The 27,729-nt window shown below is 41.8% G+C and overlaps 1 protein-coding gene across 7 annotated transcripts in view; it reads left to right on the forward strand.

Annotated features, from left to right (window-relative positions):
- Window positions 1–26,804, forward strand: part of ST6GAL2 (ST6 beta-galactoside alpha-2,6-sialyltransferase 2) — a 73,142-nt gene extending 46,338 nt beyond the window's left edge. For 6 of the 7 annotated variants that reach the window (XM_044773095.2, XM_044773096.2, XM_044773097.2 and 3 more), the window contains exons 3-6: window positions 838–935; window positions 2,341–2,442; window positions 7,216–7,390; window positions 20,988–26,804. In XM_044773095.2, the coding sequence (XP_044629030.2) occupies window positions 838–935; window positions 2,341–2,442; window positions 7,216–7,390; window positions 20,988–21,259 (647 nt within the window). In that variant the 3' untranslated portion in view covers window positions 21,260–26,804. The remainder of the gene's footprint in view (window positions 1–837; window positions 936–2,340; window positions 2,443–7,215; window positions 7,391–20,987) is intronic. The other variant, XM_044773094.2, reaches the window with a different exon arrangement.
- The last annotated feature ends 925 nt before the right edge of the window (window positions 26,805–27,729 follow it).

A 27,729-nucleotide genomic window follows, 5' to 3' on the forward strand; every position in this document is an offset into this window, starting at 1 on the left:
CTCATCTCCTTGTCAGCCTCCATGAAGTGGGAGCCTTGCTTTCCCCGGGACCTCAGAGAACTTAGGAAAGTCTGACTGTCAAGTTGAATGAAGAGAGACATAGATTTATGTTGTAGTTGAAGCTTGGTGAACAAAGTGTGCCACTGCAGAATATAAGGAGCCTTGGTAGCCGTACTGTTAGTGGTCTCTCCCATCCTCCAGGGCTGCGGCAATAAGTCAGACTGGGAATTCTGCTGGGAATGCAGAATGTTCTAAGATTGCTCTCATATGGGTCTTGGCATCGTCAACAATATGTAAAGATGCACAGAAATCAGGGCTGGTTTTCTTTTTTAAGCACAAACCAACACCCGAAAGTGATAAAGTTGCGTTGAAGGTTGTGGCTGTCACTGTATGAGAGTCACACTTGATCTTAGTGCAGGCAGCAGCCTTAGAGGCACCTTGAGCAGCCTCCATGCTCTACAAGCAATAACAAACTGCAGACGAGCAGCCCCTATTTATGGCATCCTTACCTGCTCCTACAGAGTCCATCTTCAAAATGTTTTGGAATCTTTAGGAGAATGGCTGCATAAAGCATGTCACCTTTAAAGAATGTGAACACATAAGTATCTAAATATAACTTAGATGAGATGGGACCACTTGTAATGGATTTGTATGTTCCCATCTTGATTTGCCCCCTAGCTAAGATCTCGTTCTACATAGGCAGTAGACTGGTTATGGGTATCTTAACTCTAGGAGTGGCATCTGATTGGTTTCAGGTATTGAAAGATTTGCAAAACAGAATTTTGTTGATTCTACAGAGAAAAAAACAAAGTAAGTTTGTCACTTATGTGCCCTTAGATTCTCATGATGCAGTTTTGAGATTTAACTCTGCTCCTACACGTGGCTATGAGAAGGATGTTGGAAATAAAACCACCGTGCGCATCATTAATTCCCAGGTAAGGCGGATGGAGTGTTTTCACAGATGTGCTTTTTATAGGTAAGTCGTTTAGTTGGATAAGTGAAGAGAAATTACCTAGTTATCCATGACCACAATCTACCTTATTTCTCTGGGTCTTGTAATTATAAAGAATTAATGTGGAAAAATGTAGAAAAATGGGAATTTGTGTGTGACATGAATAGGAAGAAATGAGTAAATAAGATCAAAAGAAAAGTTCAAAGTAGATACAAAAATATATATATGTATGTATATAATCATAGACTTAGCATGTTGCATTTTGAGAACTGAGGGAAAAACAGTTAAACTTAGAAGAAATCATGACAGAAATGCAAGGGATGAAGGGAAGAAAAGCAAAGGGACAGAATGCAAGTGCCAGTAGGGTAGCTTGGAAACCTGAGTCTGTTATTTGAAAATTTAAAAAATGAAAATGGATTGTTTAATTGAAAATGAAAATATCTCTTTTCTTTAATAAGAATGTTTACCAAACTTATAGCAGAATTATTCTCAAAATAAACCACAACAATTTCTAGAGTTTCAAACTATATAGAAAAAACGAAGCAATGTGTGATTTATCATAAGTTGGTTGCAGAACAAAAGATTAGCTTTCTGTGTGGTACCCAGAGCCAGGCAGCTTGCAGCAAGTAAGAACCAGTTACCATATTTCCTTAATTCATAGATGCTGTTGATTGTAAGATTCGCCATTCCTTTAATAGCGTTTCAGAGAGGAGGAGATAACCCCCATCAAATTAAAGTACATGCCACCTGTAAGATATAGCCTAACTTCAGAAATATTATGTGAAGGAAAAAAGTGCATCTTAAAAACTGAAAAATCACACCTTAAAACTCAGTAAAATTAATACATTATTTTTTCCCCAAACTTGTTGAAAAAAAGATGATTGGCAGGTGAGATTGACGGACTCATCTGAGAGCAGGTAGGGCCACAGAGGGAGACAGTCATCCGGGGCTGACACAGGTCCGCTGGCTCCCTGTGCTGTCTGTCCTGAGGCTGGCACTCTGCAGGTGCCTCAGGCCTCAGTTCATCCCCGCCTGCTACTCTCTCTCCAGATCACCTGGGAAGGCCGTGGTGGGAAAGGCCAGGGGGCCCAGAATAGCTGGGGAGTTACAGCTTCCAGGAGCTGATTCGATACGACTAGAGATGAGGACAGTGCTGGTGAAAATGTAAGAACTGGTAGATTAAAAAAAACCCCTCATTTCCCCAAACATTTCTTTGAGTGCTTTAGCATGCAATTCCAGCCTCTCTCCCGCCCCTAGAGGGAAATATAAAGTTTGAGGGATGTTGTTTTTCTTGCTATGATTCATTTTTGAAATTTTCATCTGTTTTTAAAATATAATTTTGGAGAACCAAACACTTGTTTTGAAATGACTTTTCTGTGTATTTGTAGATTCTGACCAACCCCAACCATCACTTCATTGACAGTTCATTGTATAAAGATGTCATTTTGGTGGCCTGGGACCCCGCTCCTTACTCTGCAAATCTTAACCTAGTAAGTGTTTCTTTGGGCCTCTACCCTGACGGTCAGACAGGTGAATGAGTAATAGTGGGAGCAAGTCAGGGATCAAGCTTTGACAGAATGAAACTGATAGTGGGCGCCACTTAAATACATGTGTGTTCCTGCCATGTGGTACCCAGCTCCAGTAGCATACTTGGTGAACATTATCCATCTAAAGAAAAAGGGCTTTTGCTCTAAAGGATTTTTAAAACAAAAACAGTTGTGCAACGTCTAAATGTTCAGAAATTCCTAGTTACACTAGAGGTTGGGCTGATTAAGTTCAGAAATTTTCCTTGTGGTACGGATGCGTCACCTTCCAGGCAGTTACAAGACCTTTTGAGATACAGGCCTTCTTCACTTTATTGTGCTTCACTTGATTGTGCCTCGCAGATACTGAGTTTTTTACAAATTGAAGTTTTGTGGCAACCCTGCGTCAAGCAAGTCTACTGGAGCCATTTTTCCAACAGCATTTGCTCACTTCGTGTTTCTGTGTCACATTTTGGTAATTCTCAAAATATTTCAAACTTTTTTATTACTATATTTGGTGATCTGTGGTCAGTGACCTTTGATGTTACTGTTGTAATTGTTTTGGAGCACCACGAACCATGCCCATATGAGACACCCAACTTAATTGATAAAATGTTGTGTTTGCTCTGACTGCTCCACTGACCGGCCATTTTTCCATCTCTCTCCCTCTCCTTGAACCACCCTATTCCCTGAGACACAACAATATTGAAATTAGGCCAATTAATAACGCTACAACAGCCTCTAAGTGTTCAGGTGAAAGGAAGAGTCTCACATCTCCCACTTTAAATCAAAAGCTAGAAATGCTTAAGCTTCATGAGGAAGGCATGTTGAGAGCCGAGACAGTCCGAAACCTAGGCCTCTTGTGTCAAACAGCCAGGTTATGAATGCAAAGGAAAAGTTCTGAAGAAAATTAAAAGTGCTGTTTTCAGTGAACACACGAATGAAACAAAAAGAAACAAATGAACACAAAGAAAGTGAAACAGCCTTGTTGCTGATATGGAGAAAATTTTAGTGGTCTGGATAGAAGATCAGACCAGCCACAACCTTCCCTTAAGCCAAAGCCTAATCCAGAGCAAGGCCCTAACTCTTCAATTCTGTGAAGATGGAGAGGTGAGGAAGCTGCAGAAGGAAAGTCTGAAGCTAGCAGAGGTTGGTTCATGAGGTTGAAGGAAAGAAGCCACCTCCATAACATAAACGTGCAAGGAGAAGCAGCAAGTGCTGATGTCTCCAGGTTATCCAGAAGATCTGGCTGAGAGAATCAGTGAAGGCGGCTCCACTAAACAACAGATTTTCAATGTCGATGAAACAGCCTTATGTTGGAAGGAGATGCCAGCTAGGACTTTCATAGCTCAGGAGGAAAAGTCAGTGCCTGGCTTCAAAGCTTCAGAGAACAGGCTGACTCTCTTGTTAGGGGTAATGCTGAAGGTGACTTTAAGTTGAAACCAATGCTCATTTACCATTCCAAAAATCCTAGGGCCCTTAAGAATTATGCCAAATCTACTCTGCCTGTGCTCTATAAATGGAACAACAAAGCCTGGATGACAGCACGTCTGTTTACAACGTGGATTACTGAATATTTTAAGCCCACTCTTGAGACCTACTGCTCAGGAAAAAAAAGGATCCCGTTCAAAATATTACTGCTCATTGACAATGCGCCTGGTCACCAAGAGCTCTGATGGAGATGTACAATGCGATTGATGTTGTTTTTATGCCTGCTAACTCAACATCCATTCTGCAGCACATGGATCAAGGAGTAGTTTCAACTTTCAAGTCTTATTATTTAAGAAATACATTTTATAAAGTTATAGCTGTCATAGACAGTGATTCCTCTGATGGTTCTGAGCAAAGTAAATTGAAAACCTCCTGGAACGGCTTCACCATTCTAGATGCTATTAAGAACATTTGCGATTTATGGAAAGAGGTCAAAGTATCAACATTAACAGAAATTTGGAAGAAGTGGATTGCAACCCTCATGGATGACTTTGAGGGTTCAAGACTTCAGTGGAGGAAGTAACTGCAGATGTGATGGAAACAGCAGGAGAACTAGAATTCGAAGTGGAGCCTGAAGATGTGACTGGATTGCTGCCATCTCATGAGAAAACTAATGGATAAGGAGTTGCTTCTTAGGAGTGAGCAAAGAAAGTGGTTTCCTGAGATGGAATCGACTCCTGGTGAAGATGCTGTGAAGATTGTTGAAATGACAACAAAGGATTTAGAATTTACATAAAGTTAGTTGATAAAGCAGCAGCAGGGTTTGAGAGGGTTGACTCCAATTTTGAAAGAAATTTGTGGGTAAAATGCTGTCAAACAGCATCGCATGCTACAGAGAAATTGTTCATGAAGCAGAGTCAATCAGTGTGGCAAACCTCATTGTTGTCTTATGTTAAGAACTTGCCGCAGCCACCCCCACCTTCAGCAACCACCACCCTGATCAGTCAGCACCATCAACATCAAGGCAGGAGGCTCCACCAGCAAAAAGGTTATGACTCGCTGAAGGCTCAGATGATGGTCAGCACTTTTTAGCAATAAAGTATTTTTTAATTAAGGTATGTACATTGTTTTTTAGACATAATGCTATTGACACTCAATCAACTACAGTATTAAACATAAGATATACGTATACAGTAAATATAACTTTTATATGCACTGGGAAACCAAAGAACTTACTTGACTCCCTTTATTGCAATATTTGCTTTATTGTGGTGATCTGGAACTGAACCTGCAATATCTCTGAGGTATGCCTGTATATTGGAAGTGCTTGGCAAGGAAATCTAAACTTTGTGAATCCAGAGCTCATTATTATTTAAATGACATGTGTTACAGGCTTTTCTTAAGTGTCCACTCTAGCTGCTGCCTCTAAGCCTTTTTGTGATATATCATATATGATATAGCATAAACAAGATTATTACTAGCCATCAAAATATAAGCAAGTTATAATCGTGACATTCTGGCACATCATTGCCTTTCTGAACAAGCAGCTAGTTACTTTAGGTGAAACCTTGGAAGAAAAGCCAGTGTACCTGCTTTTTAAAGAGGGCTGGGAAAGATGGATGATCATTTAGCCTCATGAAAGATGCTATCAGCTGTGCCAGTGAGTGTCTTTCGACTTCTGCTATGACTCAAGAGAATGCACCCTTCTTAGGATGAATGTCGGGGAACAGATCTTGGCTCCACCGAGAGGTAACTTTCCAAGAGAGCTGCCCAAGGTGGAATGGGTCCCTCTGGAAGGAGCGTTCTGTCTGTGTTCTTCTTTGAGACTGAGGCTGGACATATACCTAGCATGACTGCTAACTGGTTCTTAACCAGAGTGCACATCAGAGTCACCTGGAGAGTATTTTTCAGAATTCTCTCTCAGGGCCCCGTTTCTAGAAGTGTACCATATAGCCTCTACGTGTGTTTTTTGAGACAGCTCTCTGGTCCATTCTCATATGTATAGCCTATTGAGAATCAGACATCAAATGGATGTTTGAACTTTTCAGCTGCTTTCCTAGCCTGAGGTCCTCTGGTTTTAAGTCTGACAGCTTTCTTGCTGTTTGTGGAAAGGCTGACAGCTTCTAGCTGTGGGGCCTGTTATTTTCCTCTGTTGGTTACATCCAAGTGCATGGCACAGAGCTGTCCACCTCGGTGGCTCTGGGCAACAACAGTGCTGAAATCCAGGTGACAAACTGCTTTCTGTGGGGCCTGTGCTCTGATACGGTCACATGAGGACCTGGAGGAGGAGCGGTAAAGAACTGACTGACAGTCCCCTGCTCCTCTTGCTTCCCTCCCGCTATCTCATGGCTTGAGACCATAGTTTACGAAAGGTGGTCTGGCCCTGTCCTTCTCAAAGTTTTTAAGCCCATAGAACTCATTCAACCATGGAATCTTACTTCGGATCTTAATCTATACCCACCTTTTATCCACCTTGTCTGTTTGAAGGGATCGTGGGCCCCTCAGAGCCCTATGAGCTAAGCCTCTCCCCCACACTCCTTTTCCAAATCCCATTCATGGTGGCACCTGCGACGCTTCTGAAGACTTTTTTTGAAAGATCAACCTATTGTTTATTTTTTCATATAATTTATGTACAGTCAATGTAAGTGTTCGTTTTGTGAGTATTAGCAATTTTATATAGTCATGTTTCCACCACCACAATTAAGATATGGAATGTTTCCATCACTCCAGAGAGTCCCTGCGCCCTGTGCTCAGTCCTGCCAGCCCCACCCCAGACCTGGGCACTAACTAGTATGCTTTCTGTCACTATAGATTAGAGTTGGAAGACATACTTTAAGTAGACTGACTGAGCCCAGAGGTCAGCAAACCACAGCCATGGGCCAAATCTGGCCCTATATTTGTAAATAAAGTTTTATTGGAACACAGCTATGCCTGGGCATCGTGTATCGTTATGTGTGGCCACTTTCGCAGAGCATGGCGGAGTTGAGTGCAGCAGTTGTAGCAGAGACTGTATGGCCCAGAACGCCTAACGTGGTTACTATGCGGCCCTTTACAGAGACGTCTACTGACCCTGCCCGGCCATCTCCCTCGTTTTACTGAAGAATAAGCATCAGTGTCTCAGGACCAGAGTCCCAGCTCCCTCATCCAGTGAGGAGGTGCTGTAGAAATGATGAGTCATTACCTTGCCACGCCGTCCACCCCTTGGCCTCTCAGCCTCTACATCGGCTCCCCACCCACCTGGGTGCTGTCTTTTCTTTTCACAGTGTGGCCCGCTGTTCTTGATTGTGTTCATTTTTTTTTCTCTCTTAGTGGTACAGGAAGCCAGATTACAACCTGTTCACCCCGTATGTTCAACATCGTCAGAGAAACCCAAATCAGCCATTTTACATCCTTCATCCTAAATTTATATGGCAGCTTTGGGACTTTATCCAGGAGAACACTAAGGAGAAGATTCAGCCCAACCCACCATCTTCTGGTTTCATTGGTAGGTACATATTAAGAATTGGAATGGTTAGGTGGTTAGGCAGGGTTAAGCTTAATATTTAATAAATATAGTCATGTTATGTAACAAGTACAATTAATTAATAGTTTTAGAGGGAGAATAGATTAACTGAAGAAAGTAGGAACACTGTTCCAATTATCTCTTGCTGCATAACAGACCCCCAATTTAGAGGTGTAAAGCAAGAATTACTTTATTTTTTCTCGTGATTTTGTGGGTCAGGACAGGCTTGGCTGGGTGATCCTTCTGTTCCGCAGGCATCAGTGGGGGTCACTTGGTGGTGGAGGTCACTTTGCTCCCATGGTTGGCCCCTTGGAAGGGATGACTGGGAGGCTGGGTCAGCTGGGGCTGTTGACCATGTGCCCACATGTGGTCTTTTGTGTGGTGGTCTCAGGGTAATTGGACTTCTTAAACGGAAGCTGGGGGGTCCTGGTAAGTTTTCCAAAAGACAAGAAATAGAACTGCCAGTTTCTTAAGGTCGAGCCTAGAGACTTGCACAGTGTCACTTGTGCTGTGTTCTGTGGGTCAGAGCAGTCAAGGGCACACAGACTCAAGGGGAGGCCACATAGAGCCCACCTTGACCGCCTTTGACCTGGCACCCACTCCCATGCACATTGCTGACGTGGTGCCAGACTGAGGAGCTAAACTGGTGACCATGGGATAGTGCCATATGTTGCAAGACAGTAGGTCCAGGCTTTGATGAGACTAATTCTAGGACCTGGTATAGCTTTCTCTACCAGGGTCCCTGAGCTTTAATCCAAAAGTGGATTTTATATAACAGGATCATCACACTTGGCTTATTATATTTTTTTGCAGCCAGGCTTTGATACTCAAAGTGTGTGGTCTTACCCCATTTCTTTCCTGTGTTTTGGCTTATCACCCCATTATTTCTTTGATTTTACCTAAGTAGCATATTATTAAGGAATAGCTCAGATCCCTTTGGCAATAGGAAAACTGTAATAGAACCAAAGGATGTTAATTTTGTCCACAAAAACCTGTAATGTTCCCCCACCCTAATTTCAATTAATTTACAACCCTGCATCTTAACTTGGGTGCCCAGTGGGTCACCGTGAATGAAGGAGAAACTTACATAGGTAACACTGGTTTGGTTATGGCTACCAGGCACACAAGCATCTGAACTGAGGCTTGCGGATTTTGTAGTGAGTTTCTGATATTGTGATAATGTGAAATATTTTACGTAGAATTCAAGACAAAATTTACAATACAACTCTGTATATTATTTTCCTTGAGCATAGGCACCCCCCTTTTAAAGTCATACCATTGATACTCTTTATTCCAAAATCACTCTTGAAATCCTAGGTTCTTTATCTTTTGTGCAGTTTTGTAGGATCCTGTTGGTTTAGGAAAGAAACTATAATCTTGTTTGTCAGCAAAGGTTAAGTGGGATAGAATAATGCTTAGCATAATAGGATGTGGCAGAAGTTTAATAAAGTCTTTTTCATATTATTGCCTTCTCGTGAATTCATGTGGCTGATATTTGATTAGAGCAAAAGTTTTAGAATACCGTGGGGGGCTGTTAGATAGACTTACTATCGACATGTTGTTTGAAAGATTCAACTTAGACACTCATAGCTGGAGAAGAATGTTTTCCTATGTGTTTGTGTCGAAAGAAGTCATGCCACCTGTGGCCAGCTTCCTGTCACAGCTCTTATACTCAGAGTTTGGAGTTTTTGTAGGCTGATGTTGCCTTTAAAGCTTCTTTTACATGAAGAAGGGAGATTGTAGTTTGATGTCATTGCAGGAGCATAGGTTGGATTGGCTGAGTATGAATTCTTCTTTGCTATTTACTAGCTTTCTGATTGTGGGTGAGTCACTTAATCCTGTGAGCCTCAATATGCTCATATGAGAAATGGGCAAAATCATAAAACCTTTCTAAAGATGAGTTAGTGGGCCAGTTTGCAGTTGTTATTATTTTCCAGCACTGTCCTGTCTGGTATGGCAGCTATTAGCCATATGTGGCTATTTAAATTTAAATTAATTAGGATTAAGTCAGAGGGAAACATCAATTCCTCAGTCACACTAGCCCCATTTCAAGTTCTCAGCAGCCACGTTCTCCTTGGTGGCTCCTGTATTGGGTGGTGCAGCCAGAACATGTCTGTCGTCTCAGAAAGTTGTCTAGGACAGCACTGTTTGGTTTTGCTTATCACAAAAGAAAAAGAGCGTGTCGATGAGGGATCATTATGTCCTACTGGGCGGGCTGTGCTCGGTGGGTGGGATACAGGTGTGGTAGAAGACGTGGCCTGACATCATTGAATTTATTTGCTGCTCTTGTCCCTTGCCATATTTAAGTCTGAGCCCCTCACTACAATGGGCAGGAGATACAGCCTGGGAGAGCTGTACCCAGGCGAGCACCCAGTCACCCTCCGAATGAATACCCTGCGGGTGTTCATTGATGTTGTGCAATCATTATACCTCTTCTTTGATCTTGCTCAGAAATATGCTGAGACAGAGTCTGTTTTATAATTTATCTGATGTTCTTAAACATCGCTAAAATGATGTCATCCACATCTCAATCTATCTGCCATAAGAAGTTTTAAAAATCAATAAGCATTTATTTCTGTTATCAAAAAGTGTTCTCCAAATGCCCCTTCGTGTTCTGAAGTCATACTGAAAGCTATTGACCTGTTGTCGCACCACGTCATCATTTCCAGACTCTGACCTCTCCTGTCAGTTGCTGTACCAAAGAACCCATGGTTGAGCCGTGCAGTGGGGTTAGACGTCTCAGTGGATGCAGTCGAGGGTTCTCCCAGGTGCGCTGGTCAGAGGACAGTCTCCACCGCAGAAGCTACTGCAGCAGTTTCTCTGATGTTCTTTCCTGATGAGCACAGGTCTCCACCTGGAGGTGATGCAGGATGAATCCCTTTTCTTTATTGACATGCTCATCCATACATGAAAAATAGTCTCACATTTAATTTCTCATATTTCTAAACCCACTGCATACATTTCCCTTATATGTATTTATGAAGCTGCATGTATAAAGTAGAGGGACTCTAAAAGTTGACTGTTTTGAACACAAAAGATGTTTCTTTTTATGTAAATTTAGCAAACAGCAGTTAGAGTCCCAGTGGAACACACCTGAACCCCTTAGTGGTAATGCTATTGGTGCTATTCAGAGGCGTGTTCCTGCGGCCTGAATTCTTCCTTTAGGAAGAAGGCAGTGAAGATGGAAGGGAAAAGTCATCCACCACATGGATAACATGGATATTAATTGAGCACCTCTTGTGTGCCAAGCACAGGGCTGTGCCCCGAGGGGTGGTGGTGAGAAAACCAGGCAAAGGTCCTGCCCACCTGGAACTTGCAATGTGGTGGGTGGCAGAGATCATGAAGGTGTGTGCACAGATAAAACGTAATTGCAAACCGTGATATTTGCAGTGGAGGAAAAGAACAGGATGCATCGAAGGCTGAGAAGTATTTGCTCATCACTGTGGTCCTGCTCTTAGCCTGGCATATAGTAGGTACAAAAAATAATTACTTGATGAATGAATGAGTGTTCTGGCTCAGTGCTTCTCAAAGTTTAGCATGCATCAGAATCCTCCAGAGGGCTTGTGTATTAGTTATCTAGTGCTGCGAAGCAAATTACCCCCAAACTTAGATACTGAGAAGAACAATAAGCATTTATTGTCTCACACAGCTTCTGTGGGTCTGTAATCTGGGAGCAGATTGGCAGGATGACTCAGCTCGATGTCTCACGAGGTTTCGGCTGAGCTGTCTAGACCCTAGCTGGCTGATCTGCTTCCAGGATGGCTCACTTCCCTGGCTGTTGGCTGGAGGCCTTACCACATGGACCTCTCCATAGGGCTGTTTGAGTGTCCTCACAACAAGGCAACTGGCTTCCCCAGAGAGAGGGATCCAAGAGCGAGAGCGCGCAGGAGGCCACAAGGATGTCACAAACATGACTTTGAAAACTGCTCTTCTTGCTTCTTAGAATCCTAAAGTTGGAGGAAACTTTAGAAATCTGGTCCACAGGTTCTGTATTAATAAATATGCCATCAAGGTGATATGCATTTGACTTGGTAGGGAACACAGGATTCTTTCTAAGACTTCACTTTGCCTCAGTCCCTTATTTGTTGGCAATGTTTAAACACAGTTGGAATAATTATTTTTATTTATGCTTAGTTAAAATAATATATTACTGAAAATACAGCTTATTTATATCTTTGTCCTTTTAAACTTTGTAACATTAAATCCTATATTCCAGCGTTAGATTCTTAACTGTAAATATACTATTCTTTTTGTTTCTTTGAAGACATAGCTGTAAAATGTACTCCCATCATTACTTGTGGTATCATTTTTTATGTCTTAAAAACTTATTGTGAAATGATACATAACAGCTGACTGTAAATGCCCTGCTTAAAAGTGGATTTTTGTTTCTTTGGTTGGTTCTATCATCTTGAGACCTAGATTTTTGGATATACTGATCGGTGGAGTGAAAGTTTGGGTACCAGCAAGCGATGTCCCAACTCTCATTAATTTCAGGAAAGCATCCTCTCAGTGATATTCAGGCAGATGGTTCAGCCAACATCTTCACTTCAGGAAGCATAGCATCCTTTTGGCACCTTCATTAGCAACCCCTAGCCCAGCACCAGCAGGCTCCTTGATGGCACACAGATCTTGTGGGCTCACCTTGTTGGATAGGAGCTGTGGCTGGTGTGTGTGTGTGCGCGTACACATCTTCTGTTGGGAAAAGGGAAGCAGTAAATATTGAAGGGGAGAAAAGTCTAGAAGCAGTTTTTGTTGAGTGCACCATTCTGAGCGTTCTTTAGTTAGAGCGGGCCCAGAGATGCTTCTGTGTCAGCGTTGTCGTCGATCACGATGCCTGAGAGGACTGGGCTGTGCCTTTTCCTGGGTTCTGTGGGATCTATCAGTTCCTATAGAGAAGTTTTCTTTTGGTCAAGATGTCCTAGTAAAATCAGATTTTGACACAAACACTTAGTTTGCAACTAAATAAATTTTTGTTTTATCTGCAGATAATAGCACTGCTTTTTCTGGTTACAGAGAAAGAGCAGTAAGTTGTAGGATTTGAGGAACACGTTGACCTAGCATTGAAAAAAGCAAATATTAAGAGCTTCTTCACTGAAACTCATCTTATTATTGGAAAAACATTTCAGAAGTTTGAAATTCACATACATAAAGAATTTATCAAAGCTAATAATTTATTATGCTTTCTTTATAGTAAAACTGAATTGGACAACATAGGTGCACAATTATAATATTGACGATATAAATACATTTTAATATTAAATAAATTAAACTATACTTTCATTTCAAGCTTACTTTAATATGAATAAGATGCTTATTAAACTTTTAATATCTATGATGTATACTGAAGTTAGTCCTCTCAGATTCCTAAATGAATATCTTTAAACCATTTTCTACCTTTTTAACGTTAAATCCCTGTTCTTACCAGACAACTTTACCAAACAAAATACTTGAAAAATCATTATTAAACAGAAGAATATTTACTGCAGTTAAACCTGAAACCTAATCTGAAGTTGCACATTGATTACTAATAACTGTTTTTCAAAACATTATAACTGTGCAAATATATTTTGACTTTCGGTAACAAGGTCATTATGTGGAAATCAGTGAAAACTTGACTAACTTTTAAAGAAATCTCATTTTATTAACATATGTAAGTCTCAGGAGATTTAGAGGTATTATTTATCCTGACATAGATATTGGCCCAAAGCTTTCACCAAACCTTAAGGAAAAAGAGTGTCTTTCTTTACAACATTTTTTTTTTGAAGAATCTCCTTTGTTGGCCTTATAAAAAGGGAAAATAGCATTATAACTAAATATTTAAACATTTTTTAAAACACTAAATAACCCCCCATCCCCTAGTACTGCCATCCTAATTTTGTTTCACTCTCTGCTCTTCCAAATCTTGACCACATCTAGGCTTACTTATTCTTAATGTTGTTATAATGAGCGAGCCTCCTTCAGTGCATGGCACCACACATCAGGTGCATAATAAATGTTTGCTTATGACTGAGTGGATGAAAAAATGAGTCGGAATTTGTGCTTTGTGTCACCTTATAGACTCTCACCTTTGAATTTGCTGGTCTCACATGTAGCAGGATGCCCATCTCCTCCTGTATCACTTTGTGTGTTCACTTTCGTTAAGATCTTGGTCTCTGTGGAGACCAGAATCAAATCTTGGCTCCACCAGTCAACTGAATATGTGACCTTGAGCAAGTTACTTCATGTCTCCAAACATCAATTCTTTCAACTAGAAAACGAAGATATTGATGGTATCCTTGTCTTTGAATTCTCATGTGCCCAACGTAAAAGCTAATATTTACTATTTACTATTCTTGTGATGTACCTCATCTAAAACTTTATGCTAGGTCAATTAAGACGATGTTCCCAAATATAAAAAGACCATTCTTTCATTAAGATACATAATCAAGGTGAAAATAGGGTTTTGTATTCTTTGATATCACAGACACCATATCATTACATCAAATAGGTATATCGTAATTTATGCCTGTCTTTAGTTGTTGAATATTCAGTTTGTTTCAAATTATTTGATACTATCAATGTTATTGATAATTCACTACATGTCCTCATACTGTAGTTTATTCTATACGTGACTGTGTAGACTTTTCTTTCCTTTCAACTGTTTGCTTAGAATAAGTTCCCGAGAGTATTAGTGCTGAGCAAAGGGTGTGATGTTTTGATGATTGTTGGTAAGTGTTGATATACAGCGTTTTCTTTGAATCTCTACCAGAGTCCATATTTGTCCTTACAGTTCACAGAAAGAGGCACACTAGTAGATACATTGGAAATGTATTACATGTACCATCCTCTTCTCCAGAGAAGCAATAAAGAGATTCTTACTCCTCTTGGACCGCACATGTATTTTTAAAATTAAAAGGAAGTCACATGGATCAAGGTAATTTAGATGATCCATAAAGACTTGTTTGTTTGGAACAACCTTTTTGTCTCATTAGGTTCCGTACCCTCAGCCCACTGGGGAGCTGCTTGTTCACGTTTGGAGTGTTTCTTTCATTCCTAGTTGGGTACTAGAGGTTTAGCTTGTAATTTGGTGCTGTGCAGTCATTTTGACTGTACCATAGCCTTACTGAGGATAAGGAATAATTTACTTGGAATCCCAGTTTCCATTTTGCTCTCATAAAGACAGATATTCTTATAGAAGGTCAGCGAGCTGACCTGGGATCATAAAGCATGTCGGGATTGGTCTCCACCGACGTGCAGCAGGAGACGTGAGACACCACCCATGGCTCAGGCTGAGCACCGGCGGGCAGACGGGCTTGGTAACACGGGTTCTGACCAGCAGCCCAGAGATGGGACTTGCTTATAATCTACAGTTAACAATATTTTTGTTGTAGAATCCAGCAACACCTCCCCCAACTTAAAAAAGTTAGAATAACTTAACTTAAAGGTTTTTTTTTTAAATAAAAATAAGGCAGCCACTACTGATTATAGAGTAAGTAATATTTCTGGAATTCGGATGCAAACACTATAATTTCAGGCTATTTAATGTATGCACAAGAGTAATATGCTTGAAAACAAGTCATAACTTCCTTTGTTTTCTATTTTATATTGCATTCGGGGGGTCTTATTTTCCAATATATGATCCGTGATTAAGACAAAATAATAACACAATAGGAAATAATAAGCCACTTAACATCAACATTTACGATTGTGTAAAGTGTATCACAATTATATTGATTAGGTGCAACCTTTTGTATTTCGCTATAAATAATGAATCCTGACTGTGTGTTCCCATCAAATAATGCAGTATAAATGAGCTAAAAATTGGCCTTCAAATTTTATTCTTGCATTATATGCTCTTGTGTAATATGGTGGATGCTGCTTAAATTTTTATTGTTATTTATTACATCAAATTTAGATTTCCAAAGCATCTTTTAATATTTATAAAATATTACACATATGTTCTGGAAATCTCACTTAAAAAGTCACTTTTGCTCTTTAAATAATCTTAAGGTACAGTTCTCATAATTTCCATTGTATGATAAATTTGTAGAGAAACCACGAAACAGCTGCTAGATTTCCATTAGGCTGGTCTTTTCCATGCTTAGCCTTCCCCTCACCATTCATTCACAAATGTGCCTTTCAGCTGACAGTTCTCAGAAATTCTTCATTCACCTCACACATGAACTGTGTCCAGGCGTTCGCGGGAATTGATGGAAGCCAGTATTTTTCCTGTTAGTTGCATTCTGTTCTGTTTATATCCATAGCTTATTTGCCGCATGTTGAAAGGATGTGTTCATCAGGGAGAAAATTCTATTATTCATAATAATTTTGGATGTTACTTTAAGGATTTTTCCAGGTGAAAAGCAAGATAATTTTAATGTAATCACAATTAAGGTAAAGTTTAAATGATTAAACTCTACTAGACTCTGGAAACACATCAAATACATCTATATATGCAAAGTAGAGTTTATAGGGGAAAGCTCATTCATTTAGAATTTGTGATGATCTGAACACAGGTTGAAGTTTGCTTTTTATCCAAATTTTGGAGCAAGTAAGTGTTCAGACTCCTTATTATGCTGAGTCATGTAATGTGACATTTTATTAAGACCAATTGAAATGCTTTTTAATTGGTTTGATAATTATATTGCGTTATACAATATTTAAAAACATATAGCTTGTCAGATGAATTCCTCTTGAGTCATAATTGCCTGGAAAACATTTGCACTTTTTTTCTTCAAATGAATCCCTAGTATGGACTCATTTATAAAACTGGCCAAAGAAACTTGACATTAATTGAATTATGTTTAAAGATTTTTAAAAAACTGACCACATGCCCATTCAATTGGCTTAGAGAAATGCATTAAAAAGTGTCTACACATTGATTTGTCTATCCAAAGTCCAGCTCCACGGTGAGAACGGTAAAATTTTGTTAGTGATGAAAGCAGTTACTTTTTGGTTGTCTATAAACAAACTTATTTAACATAAAAGTTCCTTAAGTGACTTTTAAAAGATTCTTTACTGAATAGCTTTGTATTCTAGCTTTTTAAGGTAATCCTGAGCAGTCCTAAGAAAGGAAATGAAAAAAATAATAACATTTTTAGCATAACCAGATGTGAATTCCTCATGTGGGTCTGGCATGGGGAAATGATTACGAAGTAACATGATACTGTGGAATTATACATATATGGTGTCTGTGCAGAAGAGATTCAACATGGCAGGCCTGACTGCTGGCAAGGTTGGCCCTTGGCTGACATCTGGGAACTTGGATCGCAGAGGGTTCCCACCTCACTAACTGATCAGAGTGGTTCGCTGTGTCTCACCTGCTCTGTGCAACCAGTGTGGTTGGTGCTGAGCACCGATTTCCTTCTGGAAGTCTGGAATTTTGGTGTGTGCCAGGCAGATTCTGCCTACATGACCAGCTTTCAATAAAAACCTTGAGCACTGTCTCTAAAAAGCTTCCCTGATTGGCAACATTTCACATATGTTGCTAGGGGGAGTAAGCAAATCCTGTGTGACTCCTCTGGGAGGGTTCTCTGGAACTTCGTCCCGAGGAGGCCCTTTCCCTTTTGTTGGTTTTTGACTTGTATCCTGTAGCCGTAATACATCATAGCCAGGTGCGCTGGGTCCTGTTCGTCCTCATAGTGATTCGTCAAACCTGAGGATGGGTTAGGGAATCTGCACGTGGTACCTTGCTGCTGGTGATTCAGAGGACGTCGGAGAGCCTGGTGGTGTTGGTCTTACCTCATTTGTGGATAACAGGGCTCAGCATCACAGCGTTTCAGAAGAGAAGCTGGTGGTGGCGCGTAAATATTTTTCTCGTACAATATTTAAGACACTTTCTTCGAGTTGACCTAAGAATTGTAGGTTATGGGCTTGCCACCAGTTTTTAAAGGTTAGTTCTTTAATTTGCTTTTTTTTTCCTTCAATAAACTTTCTCTAACTCCTCAGTAGTTAGCGCTGCACCCAGTTTAATAACTGTTGAATTTAATCAAAAAGAGGCCTCCAGTAGTCCTTGAAGGCTCTGGATGTCCCAACCCTGCCTCCCTGCAGTATCTGCCCCCATACCCTTTGTTACTAAACACACCCACTCTCATCTGTGCCTGAGGTGTGATGTCACTCCAGCAGTGATGTCTACCCAGTTCCTTTTGGAAAACGTGAAGAAATTTCCTCTTCGGGATTTTGTGTGTTGCTAAGTACTGTTAACTCTAGGAAAACTGTTGTGTAGATTTAACCACATTTAACAATAAAGATGTTCAGTATTTATCATATGACGGAATCTGAATCTAAACTCAAATTTATGTATTATTACACATAAATTATAAATTCTAATAAACTATAGGCCTTAATAAACTAAAAAGCAGAGATGCATATGCCAAATGAGTTGACCATGCTGTCTGAAAAAAGTTTAAAATAGTAATAAATATTCTCCACTTTTGGTACCATAGACCTTTCCCACCTTTCACATGTACCCAGTGGTAAATTAATTTTTCCCCTCCCTTTGAAGGTGCTGCCATACCAATTCCAGTATCAGTACTGCAACTGCCTGCCATTTAAACACTTAGAGCAGATTCTACTATTCCTTAAATTTTTGGATGCTCTAAGCCAAGGCTCATAGTTACAGGAAGCCACCAGTTCATATGAGAGTACGAAACGAGGTGGGAATCCATTGTTGCTGAATGTGTATTGGATAGGCAAAAGTTGGGAGGAATTAATAGAGATAACTCAAAATAAGAACCACGCTTTCTTAACCTCTGTTGGCCTTCAGTTTGGACTGTCTTAACTGACAGGTTTGTGTATTGCTGAAGCTCCAGAAGTTATTTTAAGATATAAAGTATTTATATATGAAAATGCTAAAATGTACTATTGTAGTGAAACTATAACTTTTTGTCTAGTCTTATGACAAAAATCAGTACTCTATATTTAGCAAATACGTGATTTAAAATGTAATAATTAACTAGCAGCAAGAGTAAAAATTATCTCTTGGGAACTTTCTAGAAAAAAATAATCAGATTCAAGGATCTAGTAGCTCTTGGAGCCCAAGACAATAGCGAGGACATCTAGGGAGACTGCCCAAGGTTCTCCCTACTTGGGTGTGGGGGCTTCACCTCCAGATTAGCTGTCCAGCTCAGGAGACAGCCTGGGGATCCCCTCCAGCAGAGTTGTTCAAAGGATATGTGTGTTGGACCAGCATGGGCAGCAGGCCAGCAGAGGTCCAGGAACATTCGTTATTGGTCTACAACAAGATCACTGTAGAATTGAAAGTATTTAGAAACTTTTATAGCAATTTGATGTAGCATGGCATCCAAATATGTGATCATTTTTCTAGTAATTCATCATTACTGTATTTCACACAAGTATTGGTCTGTGATGGATCAGAATTTTTTTAAATGGCCTTCACCACAGAAGTTTAGGATTGTTGATAAATTCCATTTCCAGGACCCCAATGTAAACCAGTGGAACCCAGATCTCTGGTAATGGGGACAGGTCTCAGGAATCAGCCTTGTAACAAACTGCCCAGGCCTTTGGTTTTCATGCTGAAATTTGAGAATTGCTTTTAGGAGGGCCAGCAACATGACTAACATATTTCTTAAGTATAACATTCACTTTTGAAAGCCATCCGCTTTCAGAACCAGAGTTGTAAAGGTGACAACTCATACACAGTTGACCACGGTCCCCACGGGTGAAGTTGTGTTGTTGTGTCACAGTACAGCCCAGGTAGCAGAGACCTGAGGTTTCCGAGTACACTTCCACTGCTGGTTTGTAAGATGCCTTTGTGCAAAAGTTACTCTCGAAGCCTCTTCACTGCCATCTGCAGGAAAACTGTTGCAATAAATATGCGAATGGGTGACGTCCAGGATGTGGAGGATGTCTAGGGTCCTTTGCTGTGGTTTCTCGTGCACAGCTGGCACAGCCAGGTGCCGTGCCCAGGGCAGGGAGAGCAGCCACTGCTGGGGCCACATGCAAGAGCTTGTTCCACAGCCCCTGGTTGGCAAACGCTGAAGCCATCCTCAGCTCCACGGCCACAGGCCCTGTGACACTCGAAAGAGAGAACACACACATCAGAGGGGCTCCTGTTTGTTTGAGGTTTAAAGTGACTGGGAATACAAGGAGAATTTACTCCTCCCTGGGCACGTAGCTTTCGTAGTCATCGTGTCAGTTCCTTATAGATGATTTTATGAGGAAGAGGAGAAGTGTTTATGCAGCAGTAATTGCTTATCAGAGGAGGGAGCCTTCTCTGTTGCCTGTGCTCATGCTTAGGTGCTGGGGCCAGCCCCCTTGGGGACTTCAGGAAGAAGGCCCTGGGCCTGGGTTGTTGTCTCTTGGCTCCACCTGAATCACTGTCACTTTCAGCCAGCCCAAAGAAGGGACCCCAGCTGTGCGGTAGCTTCATCCATGGAAGAGGAGGATGAAATTGGTAGAACTGGGAGGAAAAGCAGAGGAACTGACCAGTAACTGGAAGTTTTGACAGTACTCTTGAGAACAACTTTACTTCATAGAATTTAAGCTGAATAATCTCCTTCTTTTTGTTAGGAAGCTGTTTTACTCTCAACCACAACGATGCATCTTGGCTCTCAAGTCACATCTTTAAAGTCTTCTAGACAGGATGCCACTGTGGTTTCTGGACTAGCACCCCTGCCTGTCTCCCTTCCACCCTGGTCAACCAGGCAGCCCCTCTGCCGTGAGGCCTCGCCTTCCCTGGGCAGCCTCTCTGGATCCCTTCTCTCTTCTCTCCCAGTGTCCCTTATGCAGGACTTTCTCTAGGTGTGGGGATTTTCATGATGCAAACAGGGTTGATTAATTAGAAATATGATCGTCCTCCGCAGATAGATATTGCCTATAACAGGAATTAACTATGTGACATTGTGTTTTTTCATAACAAAGAATATCCCTTTTGTAAAAAGAATAAGCATATAATTTTTTGAAGTTTAAAGGATGTTAACACAAGTGTTGGTGGTTCTAGGACAAGAAAGCCCTTTAGCCTAGATCAAGAACTAGATTTGCTCAATGATGATGAGGTTTTATAGCTGTCTGTTTGAAACATTAAAAAAAAAAGAAATTAAAGCAAGTTTAATATTGATAGTTCCAGTGATGAGAATAATTTTGTTAATATGAATCTTAAACTCTGTGTCCCCAACTCCATCTCTTTCCATTCGAACAACTGTTTTATAATCAAGCAGCTATTTTATAATCAGTTTTTTATAGCGTGTGTTTCTTTGGAACATAACACTTCTGCTATCGCAAATCAAATGGGACCTGTGTGTAGGATGTAATATGTGATATTCTAACTTGGGGATACGAATCTGTCACTGATTGTTTTCTCCTCAAGTTCAGTAATTTTGTCTTTTCCTCTCTTGGTCCCGGGCCCACAGTAATCAACGGAACAAGTGAATATTAATAGTATTACATCTTATTATGCCCCCAGAGCCTGTGAACCATACACAGGCCACTTAATGGAAATGACAGCACTGCCACATTAAAGGCAATGAGGGAGTGCAGAGCAGGTGTCTCTTGGACAGTCATTCCCCCGCCACCACTCCTCCAAAACATGATCCCTTCCGCTGGGAGGTGTTCATCGCTTCTGATTTTCTCTCTGCTGCAGGAATCCTCCTCATGATGTCCATGTGCAGCGAGGTGCATGTCTATGAATATATCCCTTCTGTCCGGCAGACGGAGCTCTGCCACTACCACGAGCTGTACTACGACGCGGCCTGCACGCTCGGCGCCTACCACCCGCTGCTCTACGAGAAGCTCCTGGTGCAGCGCCTGAACACAGGTGCCCAGGGGGACCTGCGCCGCAAGGGCAAGGTGGTCCTGCCGGGGCTCCAGGCCGTGCGCTGCCCGGCGCCCAGCTCCGCCGCTCCACACTCTTGAAAAGGGACTCTTGGGAATCAATGTGCAATAAGGTACTACTGTTGTACTCTAAGTCATAAAAGAATACTTGAAGATAGGTTTTAGGCAGTGTAGTCTTGCATCTTTAAACTGTAATGTAGTGGTGGTCACGAGAATTCTCTTTCTAAGCCATTGAGTATTTATTACTGCTTTGGATATAGAAATGGAATTAAAAGGAAAAAAAAGCTCAAGAAAGATGCAAAAAAAAAAAAGATGTCTAGAAAAAAAGCAAATGGGTAGTATACCTCCAAAAATGTTAAGCTTTTCTTAGGCCCTGGGCACCACTGACCAGGGTTGGTTTCAGCTACAGATTTCAGTGATACACCTGGTCCTATGAAATGGGCTGTACCGGGAAACACCCGCCTTGGGCTACAGCGTCTGTAGTCTCTAGTGTGCTAGTGTGCTTGTACATGTGTTCATCATTAAAGATCTAGCGTTCGTGCGAACATCTGAATTATCACTCAGATGTGTATATTTTAATGGCAGAAATCCTCAGCACATGCTACGAGGTGCACATTTCCAAACCGCTGCATCCCCTCTCTGCTGCCCAGTGCCCATGGAATGCTGTGCTCTTCATGTGTCAGGACCATAGAGCATCCGTCCTAAAGTCCAGGGCAAAGCCAGCCCCAGAATAGCATCATCGAGGAGACTCTTTGTTACCTGCAGTGTCCCCTACTCCACTAGGAGTGTCACCTAGACGGAGAGGAATGTCACTGGCCAGGAAAGGCAGCTGCGCGGGGCCCAGGGTGGCAGTGGACAGGATGTCCCCGGCTCCAGCTTTCTCACCTTGCACCTCTCACCTGCCAGGCTCCTCAGCTCCTTTCGTAGTTACACCCACTGACATTAGGACGCCCTGTGGGGGCTCCTCCCACTCTGGAAGGAAGGATGGCGGAGCAGTCCCCCTGTGCTTCTGGGGATGCACACCCATCTCCTTTATACACATTTCTTATAGATTAACGTCAGCTTTGAGAGCCCAGCAGCAATGTACTAAATTTTCACTAATTCTTCCTACAGACAGACATTTAGGGATCCCATCCTTGTTTTCATAGATATGTTTATATAAACATAACAACATAAAAGCAACAAAACAAAGCCATGTAAGTAAATAAAATTGTGTGACAGCATTGCTCTTTAACAACAAGTAAAATACATGTATGCTTCAGAGGAAAGGAAGATAGAGGGAAATTGTCATCCCAGTGTGTTAGCTATATTCAGTTTTGTTTTTTTTAAACCTCAACTTTTTGTCACTGATACATTGAAAAACATTTTTTTTGCTGTGAAAGTAGTGAAACAGAAACTTTCTAGAATACCGTAATTAAACGTGCTGTTTCAGTATGTCACCAGAACGCGTCTCAGTGCTGCGGTTACGTCTTCCTGCAGTGACAGTAGCAGCTTAATTAAACATGTTCTCCCGTGCAAGTATGGGAATGTCAGGAGAGTTTAGTGGAAAAGTTTTGTTGTCCCAGGATTGGTGTTTTCCTGAGCACTCTCGAGGCCACTTTCTTGAGAAGAAGGGTTTACAGAAACAGACAGCTTCGTTTGGTCGGTCCCCTCCACAGAAATCAGAGTGGGTAGCAGACCTCTCCTCTCCTCTGACTTACTGTGATAGTGAAGCAGGAGTAATTGAAAAGTTTTAATCCCAGCAGTATCCACTAGAAGCCCAATGGAGAGCTTTGTTTCTAGATCTGTGAGAAAGGATGGATAATTCTGTCTCACACATTAGCTCATTTCTGAGCAGACATGGTCAAGCCACTTTTCTTTCTGATTTCCTGGAAGAGCTTCGTCTTCCCGAAGGCGTGTGTAGGGAGTTGGGAGTCTGGCGAAGTCGCTGGAGAGGTGGCTCTGTCGTGGTGAGCGGTCCTCCCGCAGCCCTGTTTCTCCCTGGGCCTTCCAGGCTCTGCCTGCAGGTGCCCAAGACATTGACATTCCTTTGACAGTGTCCCTAGTGGATTTCCTTCCTGACATCCTTATTATCCAGAACAACCTCCTTTGGTGACATGAGAACTTGGTTAGAGGAAAATTTATTGGGGTCAGTGTAAATATTCAAGTTCAAAAGCCTGAGAAAACACTTCAAAGATTTTTAAATAGCATTTTATTGTAACACATGTACGTTTTAAAAGCACTTTCTGTCTTCAGAAAAACTGAAGAACATAAAGGAGATTTAATTAAAATTTTTGAATTTATTATGGCCTTAAAGACTCTTGGGAATCAGGGTCTGTTAAGTATTCAGAAAATGTGGTACACATATTAATATAGCGTGGGCTGGGCATTCTTCTATTTAAAAGTTTAAATTGTTTAGCCTCTCAAAAACATTAGGCAGTTAGCGTTAACATGATGCCTGCTTCTAGTATTGCCAAATTGGCCCTAAGTGGTAGTATGTTGCCAGGCTTTGACCAAGTCCTTACATGCTGCATTTACACACAGCCCTCCATGGAGAAATTAACAGTAGATGGTGTCCCGCTACACTTCTCCCAGGTCCTGTCCTTCCAAAACCCTCCATCTGCTTTTGTGAAGGGACACTGATAAAATCCTTGCGCAACCAGAAGCCATTAGGTGTCCCTTTTTTCACTCTCAGGACTAACAAAGTCACATTGCTTTGTGTTTTAGGATAACTTCACTTGACCGTTTTTTGTTTTGGTTGTTATCACACAAAAACAAATGTTGATCAAGAATGACAACTCACCTTCATCTAGAGTCTCCCTAACTCATTTCCCCAGTCCCTCCACTGGGTACAAGGGTGCGGTGTGACAGGTGTAGCATCCTCACTGTCCACATGGAACACCAGTACTGGCCTTGTGTGTCTTAGCCTCCCCACGATGCCCTTACAGGGGTGCTCATATCCAGATCTTTGTGCACAGGGCCACGAGGTGGACAGTTAAAAGTTGCATGTAAGCATCAAGCAACATCAGGGGTGTGCATTACAAAGGGCCAAGTGAGGGGCTTTTGCACATCTTTCCTTGTCTGCCTGGACGCAGAGCTCAAGGAACCCGGTTTCAGCAATGGTACTTTCCACGTGTCTCGTGCCCTCGATCTCTCAGCCAGACACTTAATCAATCCTGGACTCTCCAGTGATCATCTGTCATTGTAGCCATAGCATCTGGACAAAGCAATGCTGAAATAATCGTTAGCATTTTCAAAATTAGGAAATAAAAGCAACTGTTTAAAGCTACCACGGGGAACTCTGTTGTACGTTTACGAGCCAGTTCATTCTGGTGGAGCAGATTAATACCTTATGCTGTTGGCCGACTCTTCGGGCAGGAACACTTACAACCACTGAATTCCTAAGGTCCTGTTTGGCTGCATTAAGTGAGATCAGTCTCACGTGAGTAATAGTATGTGATATAAGAATTCTGTGTACACAAATGACATGATGCGAGTTCTCTGTCCAGGTTTCTTAGAGACCAGTACAGTATGTGTTTGAGGGTGGCGGCCAGAGTGACCTAGTTCCGTTTCTGCTTGCTGTGGGAAGAGACAAAAAGGAGGTAGGGGACCATGGAGAAGTGCACGATCATATATGGGCCAGACAGTCTCTGAATGAATTCTGTCATATTGTCTGTTGCAACTTCTCCCTTTCTGATAGATTAGGACTCCTACCCAGTGGTTACACAACTGATGAAGGCAGCTATGTTTAGAAATTAATTGCTTAGGTAAAATGTGCCTGAGTTCAAACTTGTTTTTTATACTCTGGATATTTCCATTGTGAAATTATTCTGCATGTTTCTGTCACTCAGGCATTATTTACACAATTGGTAAATGAAAGATATTTCTCTGTTAATTCAAGGAAATAAATTGTAAGTTCTGATTCCTCTTTTATTAAATGAATGAAGCCTTTTAGTAAGAAAAAAGAATCTAGCATATTCCTCTACAAGCTTGGAATAATAGAATTTAAAGAATTAAAGACATTGATACAGTTCTTACTCTTGTTATAAAAAGTATGCATGTAGATATAGTTATGTAATTGTATATATACATACCTACACACATGGTTGGTTTTATGTTGTCTTTTTTCATCAAACTTTATTTCTGAAATCTTTACAGTAAATTTTATTTTAATTATGCAAACACCATTTTTTTTTTAAAGAAGGAAGCAAATGTTGTATGTCCTGTTAAAAAAAACGTTCAGTCTTCCCACACTCATATTCTGCACATCCTGGCTCCATTAAAAAGTATGGCAGAAGCATTTGAAAGACACTGTGAGGGGAGGACCGCTACCTAAAGGTTGTCTCCTGCTCAGAGCCTGTTTGAACTGAACTTTGATGAGAAGTTTGTCTGTAGCTCATGGCTCTACAAGATTAGGGGGAGAAACATGTATTGGTTCTATGAAAAATAGTCTTTTTACTAGGTAGATTTCACACAAATTAACTGCATTGGTAGTGTTAAAACCTAACATTTGTAATACTACATGTTCTGTTTTACTCTAGATGAGTTACTTATGAAATTTTTCCAGTGGAAACCAGTGAACTTTTTTAGCAGCTTTGAGAATTTTTTCGTATGATAGTTTTTAAAATGAAATGTGTACTCTTCAAACTAATTAAGTCTTGAGGTTTTCCAGGAGTTACATTTTAAAAGTGTTTGTACACATTTTAACACTTTGATATTTTCTATTTTGGTTTTGTATATTTGTATGTATACACAGTGTACAGACTTTTTTCTTGTAAATAAAACGTTTTTTCCTTTGTCTAGAAGTTTCTGTTTTAAGTTGTAGAAGTTGCACATACAAATGAGTGAGTGGCAAAATAGCGAGCCGTCCCCAGAAAAAAATGGCACACAGCCGAAGAAATCTAATTAGCGGACTGTAAAGACGTAACAGCAGCCTGCCTTCAGCCCTGAGCTGGGCGCAGCGCCCGAGGCCGGGGTCCTTGGTCCCCGGTGTCCCTCCTCGGAGGTCGCCGCCCCGAGGGAGAATGGCCGCGCAAAGTCAAGCAAGGCCTATGTAGGCCACCGTATCCTGATGTTGACTTAGGAATCCCGCCTTTTGATTAATTTATTTCCCAGTGTGACAAGGCTGTAAGTCTTAGAAAATATACGTAAGTCATTAGAGGAAGCGTGGAGACAGTGCAATCACCTTAACCCGCCCCAGTGTCAAATTAGCCTTGGTATCTTCATCCTCGCCATGTGAAGGGAAAATCAGTTAATTAGGCTCCTAGAGACTCCCAGACGGCTGCGCTTTCTGGTGAGGACGCCACGGCCCCCTTGAAGGGGAGCTCAGGGTGCTGACGTGAGGACTGCGTGAGCATCCTGACGGTCGAGCTGAGAACGCCAGGACGCCTGCCACCTGTGTGTCATCGTCATTTTTCTCTCCTGGCAAGATGGCTGCTTGTTTGCTGGTGATTAAAACGCAGGCCTGGCCTCGAGGGCCCTGATGGGGAAGGACCGGAGGTGGACCATCAAAGGATGCTCCTCCACACTCAGGGCAGCGCGGAGGAGCCGCCCGGGACCCTGAGGCGCATGCGCAGGAGACCCGCAGCCCGGGACCAGCAGCCCCCGGAGGGATCAGGGGAAGGAAGAGGTTATGCTGCAGGCAGCAGGCGGAGGGCTGGAGGAGGAGGAGCAAGGGAAGGAGTGGGCATGAAGGAGGGGGAGGGGAGGGGAAGGGAAGGCTGGGGTGAGAGGAGTAACAAGTGCCAGGGATCTTCAACGCTGGTTGCATAGCAAAGTCATTAATTCAGAAACAAATCTGCTAAAGGCTCCTCACTGGACATAGCCCTATGCACTGAAGCGTTGTGTTCAAGAAGCCCTGGTGCCCAGAATCTGGCTGGAGGAAGGCCCTCCTGCAGAAACGTCTGCTGGCCCCTCACTGCCTGTAGACGGGCAATAAATTACGGCCCACAGCCTATTTCTGTAAATAAAGCTTTATGGGCAGCCGCCACGCTCACTTGTTTCCTGTTGTCTATGGCTGCTACAAACAAAGGCAGAGTTGAGTCGTTGCAGCAGAACCTACAGCCCACCCTGCCTAAAATGTTTATTATTTGGCCCTTTAGAGAAAAGGTTCGCCGGCCCCGGATGATAAATACAGTTTACTGAGAACTATTTAGGCAATCCTTGTGGTGGATGGTGTGCGTGAGGTCCTCACAAGAACGGCTTCTAAGGTAGATAGTATATTAGCCCCAGGAAAGTTGGGGTCAGAGGGATTGGTTCATCAGCCTGCGGTCACACAGCCAGGAAATGACAGCTGGGCTTGCAGCGCTTGTCTGACTTCAGAGCCCGTGCTCGCAGCCATTGTGGTAGACTTAAGGCAGCCCAGCCTCCCTGAGAGCTGCTCTCCCATTCGAACAGCCCAACCTGAAACGCTGCGTGCGCTCGCTTTGGAGGATAATCATCCTTTGAATATTTTGAGAAATTGTGCTTTGAAATTGATGGAGATTAAGAGGACCCAGGCTTTTCAAGTTCTCTAAATTGCCAGAACACTCAAATGTATTTGAACTACGTGTGCCAGTCAAGTACAAGTTTTT

Source organism: Equus asinus, chromosome 6 (assembly GCF_041296235.1).
Source record: "Equus asinus isolate D_3611 breed Donkey chromosome 6, EquAss-T2T_v2, whole genome shotgun sequence".
NCBI lineage: Eukaryota > Metazoa > Chordata > Mammalia > Perissodactyla > Equidae > Equus > Equus asinus.